This window comes from Triturus cristatus, chromosome 8, assembly GCF_964204655.1.
Source record: "Triturus cristatus chromosome 8, aTriCri1.1, whole genome shotgun sequence".
NCBI lineage: Eukaryota > Metazoa > Chordata > Amphibia > Caudata > Salamandridae > Triturus > Triturus cristatus.
The window spans coordinates 812127179-812147365 of NC_140591.1; the positions used below are offsets into that span (position 1 = coordinate 812127179).

The 20187-nt window shown below is 45.3% G+C and overlaps 1 protein-coding gene across 1 annotated transcript in view; it reads right to left on the reverse strand.

Annotated features, from left to right (window-relative positions):
• TMTC4 (transmembrane O-mannosyltransferase targeting cadherins 4) overlaps positions 1-20187 on the reverse strand; it is a 724433-nt gene that overhangs the window by 488084 nt on the left and 216162 nt on the right. The window contains exon 6 of the mRNA XM_085622264.1: positions 9766-9866. Coding sequence (XP_085478390.1) covers positions 9766-9866 — 101 coding nt within the window. The remainder of the gene's footprint in view (positions 1-9765; positions 9867-20187) is intronic.

The following is a 20187-nucleotide window of genomic DNA, read 5'->3' on the forward strand; positions in this document are numbered from 1 at the left end:
CCAGTCCGGGAGGCCCAGCATCCCCAGGTGCTCTCTTCTTTCGACGGCGGCCCACGGGGAACTCTCAAGATCATTCCCCAGGAGACAATCCACGGGGGCATCATCCCGGACCGTCACCTTCAACATGCCGGAGACCCCTCCCCATTCGAAGGGGACACAGGCCATCCGACATAGACTCTCTGAGTTGTCGGCTGAGCGGACGGGGCAGAGAATGTTCGGCAGGATCTGCTCTGGTTTTACCAGGTGACAGCGGACGGCCGTCACACTGGCCCCTGTGTCACGTAGGGCTTCGGCCCGGCGCCCATTAATGTTCACCCACTGGCTATATTTTCTGGTGTTGGCGGGTAGGGGGGCCCGCGGGACCATGTCTTTTCCCCCTAGGCACGCTAGAACCATGGCGGCCGGTTCCCACTCTTGTTGTGCCTGCTCGTATTCCTCTTGTTCTTCGGAGATTTGTTCTCCCCCCAGGGCGGCGGCAGCTACCTGGCGGGGTTTTGGAGTTTGGTTCTGTGGACAGTTCGGGTCATTGGCGTAGTGGCCGACTCACTGGCATCGGTGACACGTGACGTTGGCTCGGAACCCCGGGCGCATCGGGGGGTACCCCGGCTGGCCGGGGGCGGGGTGCTGGCAGTGGGAGCGGCCGGGACGGTGTCTCTCCCTCGCCCCTGGCCTCCTCCTCCTCCTCGGGGACGGTGCTGACCTTGGTTGTTCCGGTTCTGCTCGTGTGGCCCTCTCCGGCCCACTCGGGTGCTTTCCCACCGGTCAGCTTCGGCGGCGAGTTGCCGTGGGTCAGTTAATTTACTGTCGAGGAGGTGCTGCCTGAGCTCGACGAAGCAGTTGTTAGATAGGTGCTCCCACACCATGAGATTAAAAAGTTGCTCGTAGGTCGTTACGTGGCTTCCCTTGATCCAACCCTCGAAGGCCCGGCTGAAATAGTTGACATGTTCCACCCAAGTTGTACCCGGGATCCGGGTGCAGTCCCGAAACCTCTGGCGGTACATTTCGGGTGTGAGCCCATATCGGGTGAGGAGGGCAGCCTTCATGTGGTCATAGGATGACATCTGATGGTCTGGGAGCTGTAGCAGGGCATCGCGGCCTTCGTTGACGAACCTCCCCCATAGGCCGGCTCCCCAGTCACTTCGATCGATCCGGTGGGAGGTCATGGCGATCTCGTAGGCCTTGAACCACTGTTGTATGTCGTCCTCTCGGACATATTCTCGGACGACATCCTTGGGGATGTGGACTTTCTTTTCTGTCGCTCCCGGGGTGCGCGGTCGCTCGGGCACCTCCGGTTCTTTGTTCTGCTTCCGTAGTTCTATTTCTGCCAGTTTGCGCTCGTGTTCGTAAGCTAATCTTTTTTCTTCGAGCTCTCTCTGCCTCTGTTTTTCTTCCTGTTCTTCTCGGAGCCGCAGATGTTCTAGGTTCAGTTTTTGCTCGGCTAATTTTAGTTCACCGTCCATTTTGAGTCGTGCCATTTCTAACTCATGTAGTCTGTTTTTTTCTCTTTCTTGGATCTCTTCCTGCGAGAGGCCCGTTCCTCGCTCCTCGGGAGCCGTGGCGTTCCTCTCTGATGCTGCACCGTTTCGGTCTGGGGATCTGGCGACCCCGGTTTCTGCCCACGACTCAATGGCGTGCTTAAAATCGTCTTTGGTACTCAGGCCGGTGGTAGCAATGCCTAGTTCCATGCAGAATTGTTTCAATTCACGATGGCTGTACTCTTCCAATTTATCCATCTGGAATTTCTCGGTGGATCCGCTCTCTTTGGTTGACATCGTGGTTTTGTCGTGGGGTGAGCTACTCTCTGTACGATTACGCGTTGATTCGGATCGCGCCGCTGGCCACCAATGTTAGACGGACCGGGAGGGTCGGCCGAGGACAAGGGGAGAGGTCTCCGGGGAGAGCCGTCTCCAGCGATCGTACAGATGAGTGACTTCCCCCCCACAGATATACACCACAAAGGGATAGGATTTAACGTTCTTTATAAGCGATTTCTTAAGGTACGATGGAATGGTACAAGGAGGTCTGGACTCAGGGGTCCCCTCGACTCTAGTCTCTGGGTTTGGGAAAGGGGGTAGCGGGACAGTCTGGTTACCAATCTGGTAGCTGAGATGGTCTGATGGATAGCTCACAATCCTCGAGCTCGATGTTCTAGCTTTGGACGGGCCGCGGCAGCGCCAGCAGGTCCCGGTGAAGGTGGTCGTTACACGGTCCGCGGCAGCGCCAGCAGGTCCCGATGAAGGTGGTCGTTACACGGTCTGCGGCAGCGCCAGCAGGTCCCGATGAAGGTGGTCGTTACACGGTCCGCGGCAGCGCCAGCAGGTCCCGACGAGGATGGAGGATGCAGAAGGCCGCGGCAGCGCCAGCAGGCAGGACGATAGTTCACAAGGCAGGGCTACGGCAGCGCCGGTAGTCCGTCAAGGCTGAGTTCTTCTCGGTGTCTCTCGACTCCAGGATACAACTGCCTTCCTGCTCTGGAGCTGCCCTAGTTATAGGTCTGGCGCCCTTTGATGTCCGGACCCTCGCACGTGGAGGTTGGAAGGTCCGGGATGAGGGAGTCCAGACACCCAGCAGGGGTGTGGAGCCGGCGCCCGGGGGAGCTGGAGGGCGATCGGCACCTGGCGGGGGAGAGCCATCAACACTTCTTTCTCCCATTGACCTGCCAAGTGGTCCGTTCACCTCCTGGGTGGAGGGTGGTGCCGGGATGTCGGGGCCTGGCCAGGCCCAGGGTTAGGGTCGAGCTGAGGCCACGCGGCCTCGTGGTGCAGTGTCCAAGATGGCGGCTGGTCCGGCCAGGGGAGCCGGTAATGGTTTGGCCCCATGATACATGGATGTCCGGGGGCAGGAGTTCCGTCGGGAGATGGGGTGCGGGTTGTTCTTGTGGGTAACACCTGGAGGGCCGGGGCTTGGGCCCTGTCATGCGGGGAGGGAGCAAGCCCTTCACGTGGCCTGTCCAACAGAATTACCTTAAAATGTCCGCTTTATTTAGAAGCAGCTGAGTCTGAGATCTCGGAGAGCCACTCAACCACCTACCCCATTGATGCATTGCAGGCAGCATGTTGAACGGTACGGCAGGGAAAATATGCAGTGCCAGGAAGTGAGGGCCAAAGCTTCCGGCTTTTGCGAAGTCGTGTGTGATTAGCTGCAGGGCGAGGGAGGGACATGTCTGGCCTTATCACTTGGTTATTTGTAGCATTTGACTGCCCATAAAGTGCAGTGCCCGAATATATAAAAGTTATGTGTACACCATAAAATAAATGTTTTAAAAAGCGGGCGCCGTGTTGTATATCCGCGGTGCCCAACTACATGCAATTAGTGAGCGGGATTAAAATTATTTTTAAAGCTGGCGCCATGCTGAATATGAAGTGTAGCACCCGAATATGAAGCGAAGAAACACAAAATAGAGTGCTCCATTAGGAAGATATATATATATGTTTTTTTTAAAGCGGCTGCGGTGCTTGAATACATACAATTAATGTCCACTACTAAAAAAATATTGCTGCTATATACATCGTTTTTTTACTTCGGTATGTAATAGGTTTGGGATTGCTTGCCTGAATATCGTTGCTGTGTGATTATGTAGTTGTGTTTAGCATTGCGGGATTCCTTGCGGCAGAGTGAAACGTCTTACAACAAATAAACTTGTGGAGGTCGGAAAATATCAAAGACACTGGAGGAAAGCAGCTTATAGCCCTGTAGCTGCAGGGAGGAGGAGGAGGTAACACTAGGACTAGAAACATCAAAGAAGCCGACAATCCTAGTCAGAAACAGAACTAGCCCTGTGGTGGGGGAGGGACAGTTGTGAGAGGCGCCATGAGGAAACAATCTCTCGGCATGCTATGGCGGGGGCGGGGAAGCGCATTCCAGGCGGGGGAGCCGACCCTTTGAAGTATGATGCCGAGGCTGTGGCTACACGTGCACGCGCCAGTGGTCTGAAGCGCTTCCCCAAACGGATTGCATGGCGACACGATGCACGTGATTGTGCGCGTGCTCGCCATGTAATCCACTTTTGGGAGCACTTTGAAATGCCCCTCTTACTAGAGTCTCGCATAGCGATTGCGCAAACGCAATAGCTAGGCGAGACCTAAAAAACCTCACTCAGATCCCAGACATTAATATATGGGTGCATCGGGGGCCTTTCATGAAGTTTCATGGAACATTCTATGGGCCAAATAAAATCACTGGGGTACACCACACAATTTACTACAGGCTATCGTTCTGTTTCACTCTAATACCTAAATGAGAGTCAAAGTAAGAGAGAGGCAATCTGTCGCTACAAAGAACTACACCACAAAGGTCTAAAACAGGGGTGCATTTTGGTTACCCCTACTCTTTCATTTATACACAGCTGATCTAAACGCAATACTTGACAGCATACAATTGCCCCCATGGATTAGAGCATATCTGATTCCATCTTTACAATATGCAGATGCTATAGTATTAAGCAAAACACCTATCAACCACCAGAGGCTGACATCTTCTCTATCCAGCTACATGAATAATATCACAATGGAAATTAATATGGAAAGAAACTAATTAGTTACCTTTAGCAACATCTTTAAGATATTGGATCGCTGATATTGGGATAAAAAAACTGAGATAACTTCCGCGTAAAAGTATCTCAAAATTATATTTGAAAACCGAGGGAAATTCAGTGAACATCTCTTGTCAAAAAGAGTTGGAGCACAATCACTGGAATTTGCTGTTTATGCTTTACTGAGAAAATGTGCTTGGTCCTTCACTTGAGCCCATTTTGAAGGTAATGCATTGCTAAATGACAAATAATGATACTCAAACCGAGGTCAAGAGCCTGGTCTTTGGGACACAGTATAGGACACATTGGTGCATACATGAGGAAGTTGATCACACAAAGATATTTAAACACAGTTGTTTTAGAAGAAGAAGGGGTCTTGACAGAAAGTGGTGATCAGGAGCTTCCCCTTCAACAAACCACTCGATTCTCACAATCTGCTGCTGATCCTAAGATTTACTTTCCCAGGTGGCACAATATTAAGCAGCTAGGGGGATCCATGTTGAGTAGAAAGGAGGCTTATTTCACTTTCTCCACAACTTGGTTCAGCAGTTTTAAAGAGAGACTTGAAGTATCAGTTTAATTACTTTGATATTTGATTATACTGTGTGACTTTACTGTCTTTGCACATTGTCTTGTTCATTTTATGAACTGCCTATTTTAAACACTGTACATATTTTATCTTTATTTAATGTATGCATGATGTGCATTGTATATTATATTTATATCTTAGAAATAGAAACAGTTACAAATACCAAATAAAACTACAAATAGACAATGTCTCCAAGGAGAATAGGGAGGTTTACTAGTGCAAAAGGCTTCCTTGGGACACATTAAGCATTCATTAAAAGCAAACTAACAGCAGCAATCGAAGCACAGCTATATCTATTAGAAAAGAAACATAAAACATACTCACTCTCAAGAGGTGTAGACTAAGGTGCTTGAGTAGAGAGCACAATTAAAGACATTGGGGATGGACAAAGGATACCACACATTTTTGTTATGTTAAAATTATTTTTAGAGCACACGTACACCGATTTGTTCCTTGGCGCTAGTATAGGAGTAGCTGAGCCCCGGTGAGTCTATTCATATGCCTGGACGAAGAGCCATGTCTTGAGAAGTCTCCTGAATACAAGCAAGTCTGTGCAGGATCTGATATAATGGGGGGGCATTCCAGAAATGGGAAGCCAACACTACGAACCTGCTGACACCTAGTCTCTTCAGTTTATGGGGAGGGATGACCAGTAAGTTGATGTGGGCAGATCTCAGGTTGCGCGTGGGTACATTTCTCTTAATGAGATTCGAGACCAATTTCGGGCCAACACTCTGTAGAGACATAAAGATAAGGCACCCAATTTTAAAGGAACAGCGTTGTGGTTTTGGGAGCCAGTGTAGCTTCCGCATAAGAGGAGTGGCATGTTGCAATCTTGATTGATGGAAAATCAGTCTGGCAGCCTGATTCTGCACCAGCTGCAATTTCTTACCTAAATACGCTGGTAACCCGAAATACAAGGAATTTGCGAAGTCTATGTGGGATATGACCAGGGCTAGTACAACCTGCGCCAATGCTTCCCTAGTAAGGAATCTACTGATTTTACTAATCTTCCGTATCTTGGAGAACCCGATGGAGGCTACCGTTCCAATCTGGGACTTCATCGACAAGTCATTGTTGATTGTGACCCCGAGGCTCTTTGTTGAAGGGGATGGAACTGGAGAGGAGCCCAACTCCGTTGGTCAAAAGTGTGAGCTCCAGGGGTTCTGAGTGCCGCCGGTCAAGATCAGTTGGGTTTTGTCCGGATTTAGCTTTAAATAATTGCTATTCATCCAGTTGCTAATGTACAGCATGGTAGACTGAAAATCAGAAATTGAATTTTAATAGATAAGCTAAACCTTTATAAAGGCAGCAATAAATCAGGTGAGCTATTTGCAAGAAACTGCATGCCAGAGCGACAAGTGCGATGATTGAGTAATTATGTAAGGACCAGTCCTTTGCATTGTAGGATTCACCCAAAGTATAGCTATTCAGGTAATTGTATTTATTTTTTTAATGGGGTATTTTATAAAGCCCGGTCATGCACCCTAAATAGGTGTATGTGCGCTATGGATGTTAAATAAATACAGCGTTCTATATGCTATTAAACTTAGGTCGCAGAGACGTTTTAAGGCATAGGCAAAGAGATCCCTGGCCCAGTGCCCCAAACTTTCAGGGGGCCTCAGATAGAGCCAGCTCTGTTCTTGCCTTGATGACTTTGAATAATTCTTAGCAGATTTTTTAAAGAACCGTTTTACTTTTATTTACTTTTTATGGGTGTGAACTACTGGAGTCTATTACAGACATTTGGCAGAGAAATGTTTGTTTTTCAACACTGTGCAACATCCATATAAACAGTCTCTTTTATATCAAAACAGGACCTCACATTGAGAAATTGCCAGAGGGCGGGGGTGGTCATAAAGAGTATTAGCAAGTGAGCTGCTGCTGAATAATAATATTAAAAGCATAGGTCACTACCCTTGAATACTAGACATAAATACATTTAGAATTTGGACGAATGACCTGGTCATAAAGGGTATGAAAGAGCTGAAATTGGATCATAAATTCAAAGCTGGTCCGAACAGGAGCCCACTAAATACAATTGGCCCAAGGCCCCCAAATTCTTAAGCTATCACTGTTAGGTTGTATAAATAGAGGTTTTTAATTTCTTTCCAAATTTAAGGTGTACATTTTCAGCACAGATGTTCAGAGCGATGAAACTTCGCTGAGTGGTACCCTGGACCTGAAAAGTTCAGCTGTCCAGGAGTTGACTGATGGACCTCAAAGAACTGCATGGAACATATTTATTACATTTCAGGCGTAACATGTAGAGTTAAAGAAATAAATAAATCCTAAACATAATAAGGTAGACTTAAATGCATTCCAGTTTAATACCGGTAGTGAATAGAGTCAGAAATATATTAGATTTTTTTTTTAGCTAAAACCAGTAGCATTTTGAATATGCTGAAGTTTCAAAATACATTTCGTAGGAAAATTAGGTATATGGAATTGCTATAGTCAAGGCGGGGATGTGCAAAGGCATTATCAGTCATCACTCTCAAATATGAAAAAGGGAAACATTCCACACCGCACTTTCAGATGCAAATAACAGGATTTAATCAGTGTAGCCACTTGATTTTCAGAATTCACATTGAATCAATTATGATCCTGAGATTTCTTACAACAGAGACTGGTTGAGGACTCAGTAGCAAAAACCACTTTGGCAATGCAAAAATTGTGAAAGTTAGTTATGTCCTGACCACCTCCCAACTCCCTTTATGCTGATATGTAACAATACTGGCTTTAACCCAGTAATGAGGCACAGGATATTTGGGGAGTGGAAGAGCATATGCTGCACTCAAATACTGAAACTATGAAAAGCGGTGAATTGAAACAGGAGGAGACACGCTGATCCCGATACAGACACAGCTGGGGAGTCTTTGCTAGGGATTACGCTCATGCAACATCTGACGCAGACATCACAGCGCACACCTAAACGATCCACTAAGCATAACCTGAAAAGATACATCGGAGGGAGAGCTAGGGACTGCTCCAGTTAATTTTTCCCACTGTCTGTTTTTCTTTTACTTTGTCCATGTCCTTTTTACCTGCCTCCCATGTTAGTAGACTACCTCGCAGCAAACGCATCATGGAAAATCAGATGGGGCACATCTGGAGATTGAATCGCCGCCCACAGCCGCGGAGGTTAATACGAGACATAAGCAAGCCTTATGTATACATGAATAACTAACACTACTACCATTTCAGGTACCTCTATGCTACCATGAGCTATCGTACACTACATCAAGATTGCCCAGCCAAGGACAACTATAATGAAATGTAATGTGCAAGTCCGTTTTAATAAAAAAATATCATAAAAACAGATTCCAACAAAAAATGAAAAGCAGTGAATTAAATATTTGAACAAATGAAATAGACATTTGTGTTGTTTAAAAAGGAAAGATTTAATTAAAGTCAGGTGAGGCACTTGGTCTCACACCCTTCAATCAAGAAAAGGGAAATTGACCCTATTCGAGAAGTGGTTCTAAGATATTAATTTTAGACATATACAGCTTTTCACCAAGGTGGGTAAATGGGAAGCAAAGCCTAGCCAATGGAGTGGAGAAACAGGCCTAGGAAAGAAACTGCGGAAAGAGGTCTGGCTGACACATCCAGAAGAATATACAGCATGAGAAGAACCGCAGGGCAAAGCATCTTGTAAAATCTGCTGTGATGTTATTACCCTCTAGCCAAACTTCATAATGGGGTAAACAGGAAAACCATTAGTAAGTCTAGGGGCAGAAGAGACAGTCCTACATATATTTTGGAACTGTTCTAAACTGGTGAAACACAATTATAGTATTATCGCAAACATAAAATCTACAGCAGTGCTCCCCCAAAGACTCCTAAGGCTGTCCTCTTGAACTGCGCAATACCTCAGTGCCACTGGCTTCCAGCTTATTCCAGTGGCGAAGCAAGTAGTAGCCAATATTTGGGACAAGGCAAAGGTTCAAAGTGTGGCGTGATGGATCCAGCTGCCACTGCAAATTGCAGTCATGAAGGCGTTCACTTTGACTATAGATAATCCCTCAAAAAATGACTTTGAATTGGGGTTGGGTGCTGGTGTCCCGATGGGGGCGGTCCAGAAACTCACTTGCTTTAAAAACGTAAGGCTCCAACGTATAGTCCCAAAAGAACAGACTCAAATATATAGAGGTCCGGTAAAATAGTTGGTGATCACCACAGGGATAGTGCAGATTCACCACAATCCAAATTTAGCTCATAAAGATTTGGGACACTTGATAAAAGGAGCACTGTCGGAGAGCTTGTTAGTGCCAAACCTGAGGGGGAGGTGGAACGGAGAAGGGGCTAGGAGGAATGTGTAAGTTTGTTTTCTGTTGATAGTTAAATACTGTAAATCCAGTAGAGATTTGAGACTTAATTCTGCCACTAAAAGAGTGTGTTTTATTGAGTTTTTCCTGAGCTAATATAATTGTATTTAGTTCCTTAGTCACAATGTTGTGCCCTTTTTAAATTAATAGAATTACAGAAGAAAAAACGTTTTCAATTTAAGGCACACTTAGATGCCATTTAATCTTGAGTAAACGGAAACAGAAGCACTTGTGTGAAAAGCAGTAACATTTCAACAAACAAATTATACCTTCTGTTTTTGTAGCCAACGTAAGGTGATAATCAGACCTCTTACCAAAACTGTAATTCCTTGTTCTTTGCATAGCATGGCGACTGCACTTAGGAGGACACTGAACAGCACCCAAGATGCAGAAAAAGGGGTTCCTTCTTTATGGTCTGTAAAGGAAAAGGTTTTATAAATTTGGTCAGATACGTGCGTTGGAAAAAGGAAGCACACAAGTTTGGTTTTTCAACTTATTTTGACACATTCATGAAATGCTTTTCTTTCCATTGGTTGTGTAATAATGCTAAACATACACTTACCGCCAACTGCACTGTAAATATCAAATGTCTAGAATATAACATAAAGCAAATCACAAGAAATGTGGTAAAGTCAGAAAACACACTCTTGGATTGTTACCCCCCCAACTTTATTAGTACCGCAGAAGCAAAGATCAGAGCCTGTTACCAGTTTATTTTGGGTCTTTCAGCTTTTTTATATGATTTCTGAAAGCCCACTAAGCTGCATTCTTACAACACAGAGACAGGGGACAAGCAATAACATATGTAATTCATTTCGGGCATTGTTCGATAGGAAATCAGGAACTTTGGTCCACTACTTTGTCTCCCCAGCAACCACCCCAAAAAAACTGTCTATCATATCCTCCTTTATCCCAGTACTCTCCGGGGAAGGAGACAGCATTTTATGTTAATTGCTGTGGTTAATATCGTTTTTGAAAAGGGGGACAGATATTACTCCTGTATTTTTGTGTTACCACCAACACCATTTTTCATAGTTTTCATTAGTATTGATGTTGCCGAGGTGATTGTTCCCATGCGAGAACTAAGACGTCCTCCTTGAAAAGGGCTGCTTGCTAGAGAAAAGAGAACAATGGGCATGCTAAAGTAATAGTCTTGATCCAGAGATGAAGTCAACACTGGGACCGAGGTGTGTATAAAAGCATAAAATACAAGATATTCTATGCTATCATTTGCATTATAAAAAAGAAACGAGGAGGCAATGCTTTCATTGACTAAGGAATCCTTTGCTAGAAAGGCTCTACACACTTTTGCCAGAGTGTTTAGAAATTATGAAATCTAACAGAACTAGCCACTGACCACTAGAGAAATGTGTTTGTCTTCTAATCAGCACTGGGAACATGGGCCACAATCATCCGTTCTTGAAATGACAATAGACCGCACTGTCAGACAAATCCTGCCTTGATTAGAGCACCTTGTTGTTTCATAGGTAGGTTTTCACTATATCAATACCCACACATGCATAGGGTTATGCCATCTATATTGGTGAACCTGCTAAAAATATAGTTGCTTCTGAGGAACAATTTCCCCCACGCCAACTTCTACACAGAAGCGGTCTGCAACAATCTGAATACTTATTCTACAGACCAATAGAACGGCAATACATTTAAGGAGGTAAAACAGGTTTTAACACCAACATTTAGCATGATAACAAATGATCATGTTTATATTCCAAATGTTCCACGTGCACCAAAAAGAGTATGAGTTTCAAGTATATCAAAATATTACTTCGCAGACCCACCGGTTTACTCGTTATTGACCAATCTCATATACACTGTTCATTTAAACCTTTTAATAGTTTCACACTATCGATCTTTAGTTCTAAATATGGCATAATCAAACTCTGGGACACTTTAAACAAGTTTTTAATTTCTGTCATGGTATGGAAATCACTCTATGTACTTCTCTTGATCAACGTCTCAGGATTCTTTAATGCCACAAACTGTACAATCCTACTGTCCTAGTTGGAGGAAGTTGTTGGGATATTGTGCGGTGTGCAACCTAGTCAAAGAAATGTTGTGTCTCTTTTCTGACACACAAAAATGTTCTCTGATGTGGTTAATAGTTTGGAAGAACAATGGGCAGTTCCTACACGTGGTATACACTATTGGTAATTTCAGTTCCCACTTTATTACAGATTTATATTTAGCCTATCTAAAACTCCTTGAGATAATGTTATGAAGTTTCAAGTAAACTCTGAAAATGATGCTCCAATTTACCACAGATTTTGTGATGCAAATCGAAGAGGCCTAAATCTCATCAGGTTTGGCTTGAAGGCCTATTGATAGATATTTGACAATGCAGCACTCAGGGGCTTATTACGATGTTAATCGTAACACCGCCGACCGACATAGTCGGTTTCAATTTCGGCTGGCTGATTTTGGTTTAGACGGTCGGAACTGAAACCGGCCGGTCATTCCCGCTGGCTTCTGACCGGCTCATGGAGCTCAAGACACACAAGTGATGGATGGAATGCAGAACAAATCAAAACATTCACCCTCAGTCAAGAGATCTGGGTTAAATCCATCATTCTTTTGCTCACCATGCCATCCCAGTTTAGACCTGGCCATATGCAAATCAGTCTTGACCCTGTGCCTCATGGTAACAGTCCAGCTCGAACTGCCAAGCAAGGTCCTCCCTGGACCGGAAACAAGCATTCTAGGACCGGTTTCGGAGTTTCAACCCATATCAGCCAGGATAGCTTGATTCCAGTAGCACAGTGAGCCAGGGACCCACGTCTGGGCATACCCTGCGCACTTAGGGCGAGAACGCAAAAGACACACAAGTGATAGATGGAATGTAGAACAAATCAAAACATTCACACCCAGTCAAGAGATCTGGGCGAAATCTATCATTCTTTTGTTCACCATGCCACCCCAGTTTAGACCTGGCCATAGGCAAATCAGTCTTGACCCTGTGCCTCAAGGGAACAGTCCAGCCCGAACTGCCAAGCCAGGTCCTCCCTGGACTGGAAACAAGCATCCTAGGACTGGTTTCGGGGTTTCACCCCTTATCAGCCAGGATAGCTTGATTCCAGTGGCATAGTGAGCCTGGGACCCACATCTGGGCACACCCGGCGCACTCAGGGAGAGAATGCAAAAGACACACAAATGATGGACGAAATGCAGAACAAATCAAAACATTCACCCCAGTCAAGAGATCTGGGTTAAATCCATCATTATTTTGCTCACCACGCCACCCCAGTTTAGACCTGGCCATATGCAAATCAGTAAAGGAGCTCGTCGGCCAGTCAGAACCGGCACGTAATCCAAATGGACAGCGGTTTATGCTGTCCAAATTATGATGCACGGTTTCCTCCACGGTTTCCATGACAGTCTTTCTGACACGGAAACCCTGTCGGAAAGCATGTTTGGGGGGCCCTAGCAGGGCTACCTTTCCCTTGCGGCCTCCAGTTGGGGCCCGAGGGGGCACCTATGGTCCCCCTGTTAAGCCCTGCACTAAGTAGCAGGCACATTGAGGTGCCTGCCACAGGGTGCAGGGATTAACACCACCTTCTATTTCCCTATGGGAGCATGTACTATGGCCGGTTTACAACTGTAACAACTTGAGCCATGAGCTCTCTTGACCTGTGAGTGACAGCATTTTACATGTTGCATTTTACTTTGCCAATGGATTTTTTATGGAATATGTTTACAAAAATATCAAAAACATAAATTGCCCTTTGCATCGGATATCCATTCCAAACCTAAACATATTGACTTTACTAATGCTTGTTTTTTATGCTACCAAGCTAGAAAAAGATGTCATACACGTATACTAGTCCATCAAATGATTATTTCAACATAGGCAAACTTAAATATCTTGCCTGTCTTCCAGAAATACACTGTATAATATCCCTTAAAAATGTAAGAAGAATTAATACCTTTCTTTTTCAATAACATTTAGCTATGCATGTTGTATATGCCAGATTAAACCAGATTTTGCTGCAACATAGATCTAAACTGCTAGGAGAGTGATCAAAACATGTCTATGGAAAATGTTACTTACACTGTACATATCTGTTCATGGTTTTTAGTGCTGTAGATGATCTTGGTGTGCATACTCCTGCCATCTAGTGTTGGGCTCAGACATGTGCAAGTTATTTTTCTTCTAAGAAGTTCTTCGACTCACGAGGCACAGTGATACCACCCATAACTTGTAATGGGCATTGGCTCCATTGTTAAATAGTTTTTCCGCCAAAGCGCGAGGACATAGATGGAGCATAGAGATACCAGAAAGATGACCATGCAAAGAACAAGCAAATGTAAAAGATAGAAAAGTGTATGTAGTGTCCCAGGGCTTCCGGTAGGAGGGTGAGTGCATGTGAATTTAAACCACTACATGCCACGAACAGATGCTTACGGGAGTAAGTAACATTTTCAGTTCATGTCGTGTGTAGCTGTAGATACACATGCTGTGCATAGACTGTAAAGCAGTCCCCACTTAAGTGGTGGCTAGCCTAAAGATGTGGAAGAAGACAAACTCTGCCTTGTTGGCAGGCTTTAACCATTCACACAGTAATGTTTAGTGAAAGTGTAGGGTGTAGACCAGGAGTTGCTTTACAGATGCCAGCTTTAGGAATATTAGCCAAGAAAGCCATAGAAGTGCTCCTTTTGCTGGTTGAGTGGGGGTCTAGGAGGTAGAGGCAAGGTCTTTTGGCTTTGGAATAACAGGTCTGCATTTATTTGACCAACTAGTGTGCTATACTGGCTTTGGACAGAGCACATCTGTTAGAAATGGGGGTCTCTAGTTGGCAAGGGCTTGCACCTTTGTCCAAATAGGGACCCTTCTTCCTAGTCAGGATAAGAGAGTTACACTCCTAAAATAACCCCTGCTCACCCCCTTGGTAGGTTGGCACGAGCAGTCGGGCTTATCTTAGAGGCAGTGTGTAAAGCATTTGCACATAACCAAAAGTAATACACTGTAAGCACTACAAAAGGACACCACACCAGTTTAGAAAAATATCCAATATTTTTATATACTTAAGACAAGACCAAAATGATAAAAATCCACACTACAATACTTGAAAATCTTTAGTTATCACAATAACATTGAAAAACAGTTCCTTGATGTCGATAGCTCCGTCCGGGGCTATCCCAGTGTCGTGAGCAAACAAATCCAAACAGTTCTGGCTGACCGCGGCGTCGCGGGCCAGCTAAGGTGTCGGGAAGACCCGCAAACAGTACCTTTCAGAAATGCAGGACGCCGATGACCTCTTGTTGAGCTTCCGAAAACATGGCGTCCGCAGGCATCGGTTCCGGAGGTCAGTGCAGGAGTCGTCAGGGCCCTTGAAGTCACAGGCATTGCAGGTCGAACTCCTCTTTGTTGAAGTCAGGAACGCTTGCATCGGCAGGCGTCGGGTGCTGCGGTGCGAAGTGCAGCGGTGCGGCGTGCGGTGCCCTCAGGTCATGGTGCAAGCAGCGGCTCGGTGGCGTCGTCAGGTGGCGTCGTCGGTGAGACCTGGGTTGCGGTGCGAGATGAAAGCGGTGCTCGTCACGGTGCTGGCAGGTCACGGTGCAAACAGCGGCGGCGTCGTTGCTGAAGCGCAGTCGTCGGCTGACGAACTGGAGTCGATGTCACCGGCGTCGATAGGCCAAGGCTGCGGTACGGGATGAGGGCGGTGCGTCGTGTAACTTTACGAGCGGTGCCCCCGAACCACGGTGCAAGCAGCGGCGTCGATCCCGGCGTGGAGCATTGTCGTCGGGGATACCAAGTCATCATCGTGAAGCGAGGCGATGCGGAGTGTGGTGCCCACAGGCCGCGGTGCGAGTAGCAGCTCGGTGGTGGCATCAGCAGGCGTCGTCGGTGAGATCAAGGTCGCGGTGCGGCGGTGCCCTCTGCAGTGCCGTCAGGACACAAAGTCGGCAGCGTCATCGTTGACGTCGTTGAGTTGCTTTTCTTCTGTTGCAGCACAAAACACACAGTTCCCAGTGCCGAGGGTAGAAGAGCTTGAAGTCTTTGCTGTTCCTGAGACTTCTTGAACAGGGGGCAAGCTCTACCTCAAGCCCTTGGAGAAACTCACAAAAGTAGATTGCAGAAAGTTCAGACAAGACCTTCAGAAGGAACTTGGGGTTTGCCCTGAGAACTACCCTATCATGGTGAACTTGGAAAAAAGGTTCTTCCAGGGTAAGAGTTTGGAGCGCACTGGCATGCCTCAGGAAAGTGATAGCTACTAGGAAGGCTACCCACCTTCCAAGAAATTAACTGTAAGGTGCATGAGTGGAGTGGCTCAAAAGGAAGGCCCATTAGCCGTCTTATTACAATACTGAGGTTCCACAAAGGGGCCGGTGGCACCCTTGGTAGGATAACTCATTTCAGTTCCTCCATAGGTGCATTAATAACTGAAACCCTGAAAAGGAAAATGTGTTTTGAAGGTAAGAGGGGACAGTTGCCAAATTAAGCCTGATGGAAGTGTATGCAAGGTCTGACTTCTGCAGATAGGAAACAATATCCTGGACTGCTGTTTATAGAGAGGCAATATGTCTGGGAAGACAGTAGTATACGAACCTAGCAGGCTAAGGTTGTGGGCCTGCAGGCCTCTTTAAGGACAGGCAGACATTCTGAAGGTCGGTTGGCTATCCAAACTCTAGGACTTCAGAAGCCAAATCGCAAGATTTAGCTGCTTGGTGTTAGGATTTCTGAGTGTGACTTGATTCTATGAGAGACGATCCAGTCGATTGGGCATCCATACCCCTTTACGATTAGCTCTTGAAGATGCACACCCCAACCATTGTGTGAGGCACCCATTGTGATGATCATCTGTGGCATTGGGTCCATGAAGGGCCGTCCCTGAAACAGGTTGCTGGCATTCCACCACAGCTGAGAGTGTTGAGAATGGCACCAGATCAACACTAGATCTTCCCACTGACCCCCTGATTGTGCTTCAAGGCACTACAGCAACAGATGCATGTGTAATCTGGCAGGTGGGACTATAGTAATACAAGAGGCCATCATGCTTAGGAAGCACATGACCTTTATGACTGTTTCCTGGCAATCTGGCTGAAAAGAGGAAGCAGAGCTTGAAATGCTTGTACCCTTGCATGACTGGGTTATGCTTTACCTAAACAAGAATTGAGTATGACCCTAATGAAAGGCTGTACTTGCAGAGAATGGAGATGGGACTTGGTAGCACCAATGGTTGGTAGCACCAATGGTAAAACCTAGGCTGTGTAAAATATGTATGGTGTGCACTAGGCATTGCTGTTCTGTTGCACTCTTGATCAGCCAATCATCCAAGTAAGGAAAGACCTGGACACCGCTTTTTCTGAGGTGAGTGGAAAACACTGCAACACACGTTGTGAACACCCTGGGAGCGGTGGTTACTCCGAACTTTGAACTGATAATACTCACCACTTACAACAAACCGGAGGCACCGTCGATGTACAGGGTGGATGAGGAAGTAGCTGTCTTTCAAGAAAAGGGCGGTCATGGAGTCACCTTGCTGTTGTAGAGAAATGACATCCTGGAGTGTCACCATGTGGAAGTGCTCTGACAGGATGTACTTGTTGAGGGGCCTGAGGATGGGCCTTAGTTAGTCGTCCTTCTTGGAAACAAGGAATTATAGGGAGTATACCCTTGGCTGTGGTGGTGTGGTGGCATGGGTTCTAGGGCTCCTTTGCTGAGTAGTACATGCATCGCCTCTTGGAGCAGACGCAGATGTGTCTGGGGTGTGTGTCTGCGGGGGATATTTGGTGGTATTTGCCTGAGTTCTAGACAGTACAAACTCAGCTATGATATCTATAACCCACCGGTCTGAGGTGATCTCCGTCTAGCAGGTCAGAAACCCTTGCAATCTTCCCTGATAGATGTTAGATGGTGAGGGTAAGTGAGCCACTTTTTGGAAGGTGTGGACCCTTTGGAGAGGGTGTTCGTTGCTGCCTTGGGGCGTTGTTTTGGCCACAATATCACGTACAGTGAAGGGAGCCACAAGCAGATGGGGTCTATAAGTAAGGCTCCCTGTTTTCCATTTTTACAGATAAATTCAGACAGAAAACAATGTGTTTTCTGTCTGCATTTATTTTTAAAAGTGGATAAATACAGAAAATTGTGCGTCTTTTAAGTGACTTTCTGTGCTGTCTTTCACAAATTATAGGCCAGCAGCTGAGCAGATGGACAGCATGGGAAATTCAAAAACAGGATGAAAATTCTTTAAATAACAGCATATGTCAATATACACTTATGGTATAATGCTAGTATTTACCAGTGGATGTATTGTCATGTAATATTTGCCAGCTTAAATAGCTAAACTACAACAGACATTAAAGTATGAGAGCGCATCTATCAGTTAAATAGATATGGAAATGTACAGTTTTATAACTTCATTTATATGCAAAACACAAAATAAATATGGATAAATACAGATAAAATGGCCCAAAAATAAATATGGATAAATACAGATAAAATGGCCCAAAAATAAATATGGATAAATACAGACGGAAGTGGCCAAAAAATAAATACCATAAAACCGGGAGCCCTATCTATAAGGCGCCAATGGCTTTTTACTGTCTCAGTATCCTTTTTTATATTTTTCAGCATTTATTCAACTTGCGGGCTGAACAAATACTCACTATCAAAAGGTAAGTTAGCGAAGTGCTGCTGTACCGCTGGTTAAAAAACAGAAACAAGCAGCTAGACGTGTGCAAAGAAGGATACTGGTATTTACACAGCAAGCAGCTGTTTCTTTTGCATCTAGGGCACATCAAATGTTCGTGCGGAAATAATTTTCCCTTCAGCTACGAACTCCTGGCCTCAATTTTTGTACTGGTGTGGTAGGTGTTGCAGCAACTAATCCATCTCATCCCAATGGGTGGGGTCATCCAGGGGGAGTAAACCCACAGGACTGGTGAAATGCCTATGTGCAGCTGACTGGGCCACAATGCATTTCCATGCTGCATCAATTTTCTTACTCTCTCAGTTGGAAGGTGGGCATCCTCTGTGCCCTGGGAATTTGCCTGTTTCCGGGCTGTGTGCACGACTAGAGAGTCAGGTAACAGTTGTCCCATGATGTAAGAAGGGTCAGGATCAGAAGTTATGTACTTCTTGTGGACCCTAGGCATGATGATTCGCCCGGGAATGGCTCCTTGAGGATGTCAGACTCTGGTAAGAACATCCCCCTAAGCACTGGTTAGTACTGCATGGACATATGGGTGGTCAAGAGTGTTTCCATGAGTAAGTCGTCCTCCTCAGATTGTTTATGCATTTCCACCTTGTGGAAAGCAGCTGCCCTTTGCAACACCCCATGGTATGCAGTAGTAGTGTCATTCGGTGGGGAAGGTTTGACCGGATAGAAGTCCGAATCAGTATCATCTCACTGGTCATCATGAGGTTATGGGTGTATCGTACAGATCATAGAGAGCCCTTGGATTATCACCCCCAAACCCTGAAAAAGGGGAACCCTAAGATGACTCTGGGAAGGGTGTACTGGTAGTAAGTAAGTAAGTAAATAATCTTTATTCGGTTATAATCATTAATAACCATAAAAGTAGATACACATAGATTGAACTTACAAATACAACAAAGACATTTTCCAAAATACAATCTATCTCAAATACGTAGCAGTATAGTAATACACCAATCTATACACCTCCAAATTAAATTCATCCAAGATTTGCTCTATGTTTAAAAATACACTTTAAGAAGGTGCTAACAGTTTTTGAAATTAAAGCATTGTTCAAAAATTGCAAATGAAGTATAGCGGGGCGACATCTATTGAAACCGATGGCTCTCAGCAGGGGTATTAACCATAATTTGCGATGTGCAGTGTAGTACTTACAGAAGAAAACTGTGTGCAGTGTTGATTGTTGTGATATTTCATCACAAGGGCACAGCATTAACGAGTCATCCCAATTATTTCTTCTGGGAAAGGCTACCAGCCTATGGAAAGAGTTCAATCTAAAACGTACTAGAAGGAAACGCTCAAATTGTGGCTCAACGTAAGTCAAGTATGGTTCGATATCCAAGGTAGTCATCACTGCCAAGGAATGTTGGACAGATGGTTTATTTATCTCCCTGCTCAACCGGAGTTCTTCCATGTGAGACAAAGCCTTTATTTTGAGATCTTTCTTTGAGATCTCGGCAATTGATTCGGGGTTTAGATAATATTTGTCTAAACCCAGGTCTATAAGGAGGTTTTTTACGTATAGCAACCATTCTATTTTTTTCACATGTTCCAGAGACATACAATCTGTCACTATCTCTTTCGTAAGTGAATTTTTTGTTGCTGTCCAAATACGTCGCCACAACATAAGGGGTTGGATTTTTGCCAGATCCTCAATATGGAGCATTCCAAGCTCAGCGTGGCAGGCATAAGTAGAGACACGGTTGGATACCATCAGGAGAAATCTCATAAACTTATTTTCTGCTATCTGTAATGAGGTTGTGTTTTTGTGCCCCCACAACCCCGCTCCATAAAGTGCGGTGGATTGACACTTTGCTTTATAAATACAAAGGAGCTCTACTGGTGGTCTCTTTCCCAGCTTTTGAGAAAATGTTATGAGAGCGATTATTGCTCGCAATAATTGATGTTTGCGAGCATCAATAGCCGCTTTCCAATTAAGTTTATCGTCTATCATTATCCCAAGATATGAGTATTGGGAAGTCTGTTCTAACCTCTCTTTATCAAGGGATATGGTCCTCCCCCCTTTCTGTCCCTTGCCTGCCCTCATTACATACGTTTTTT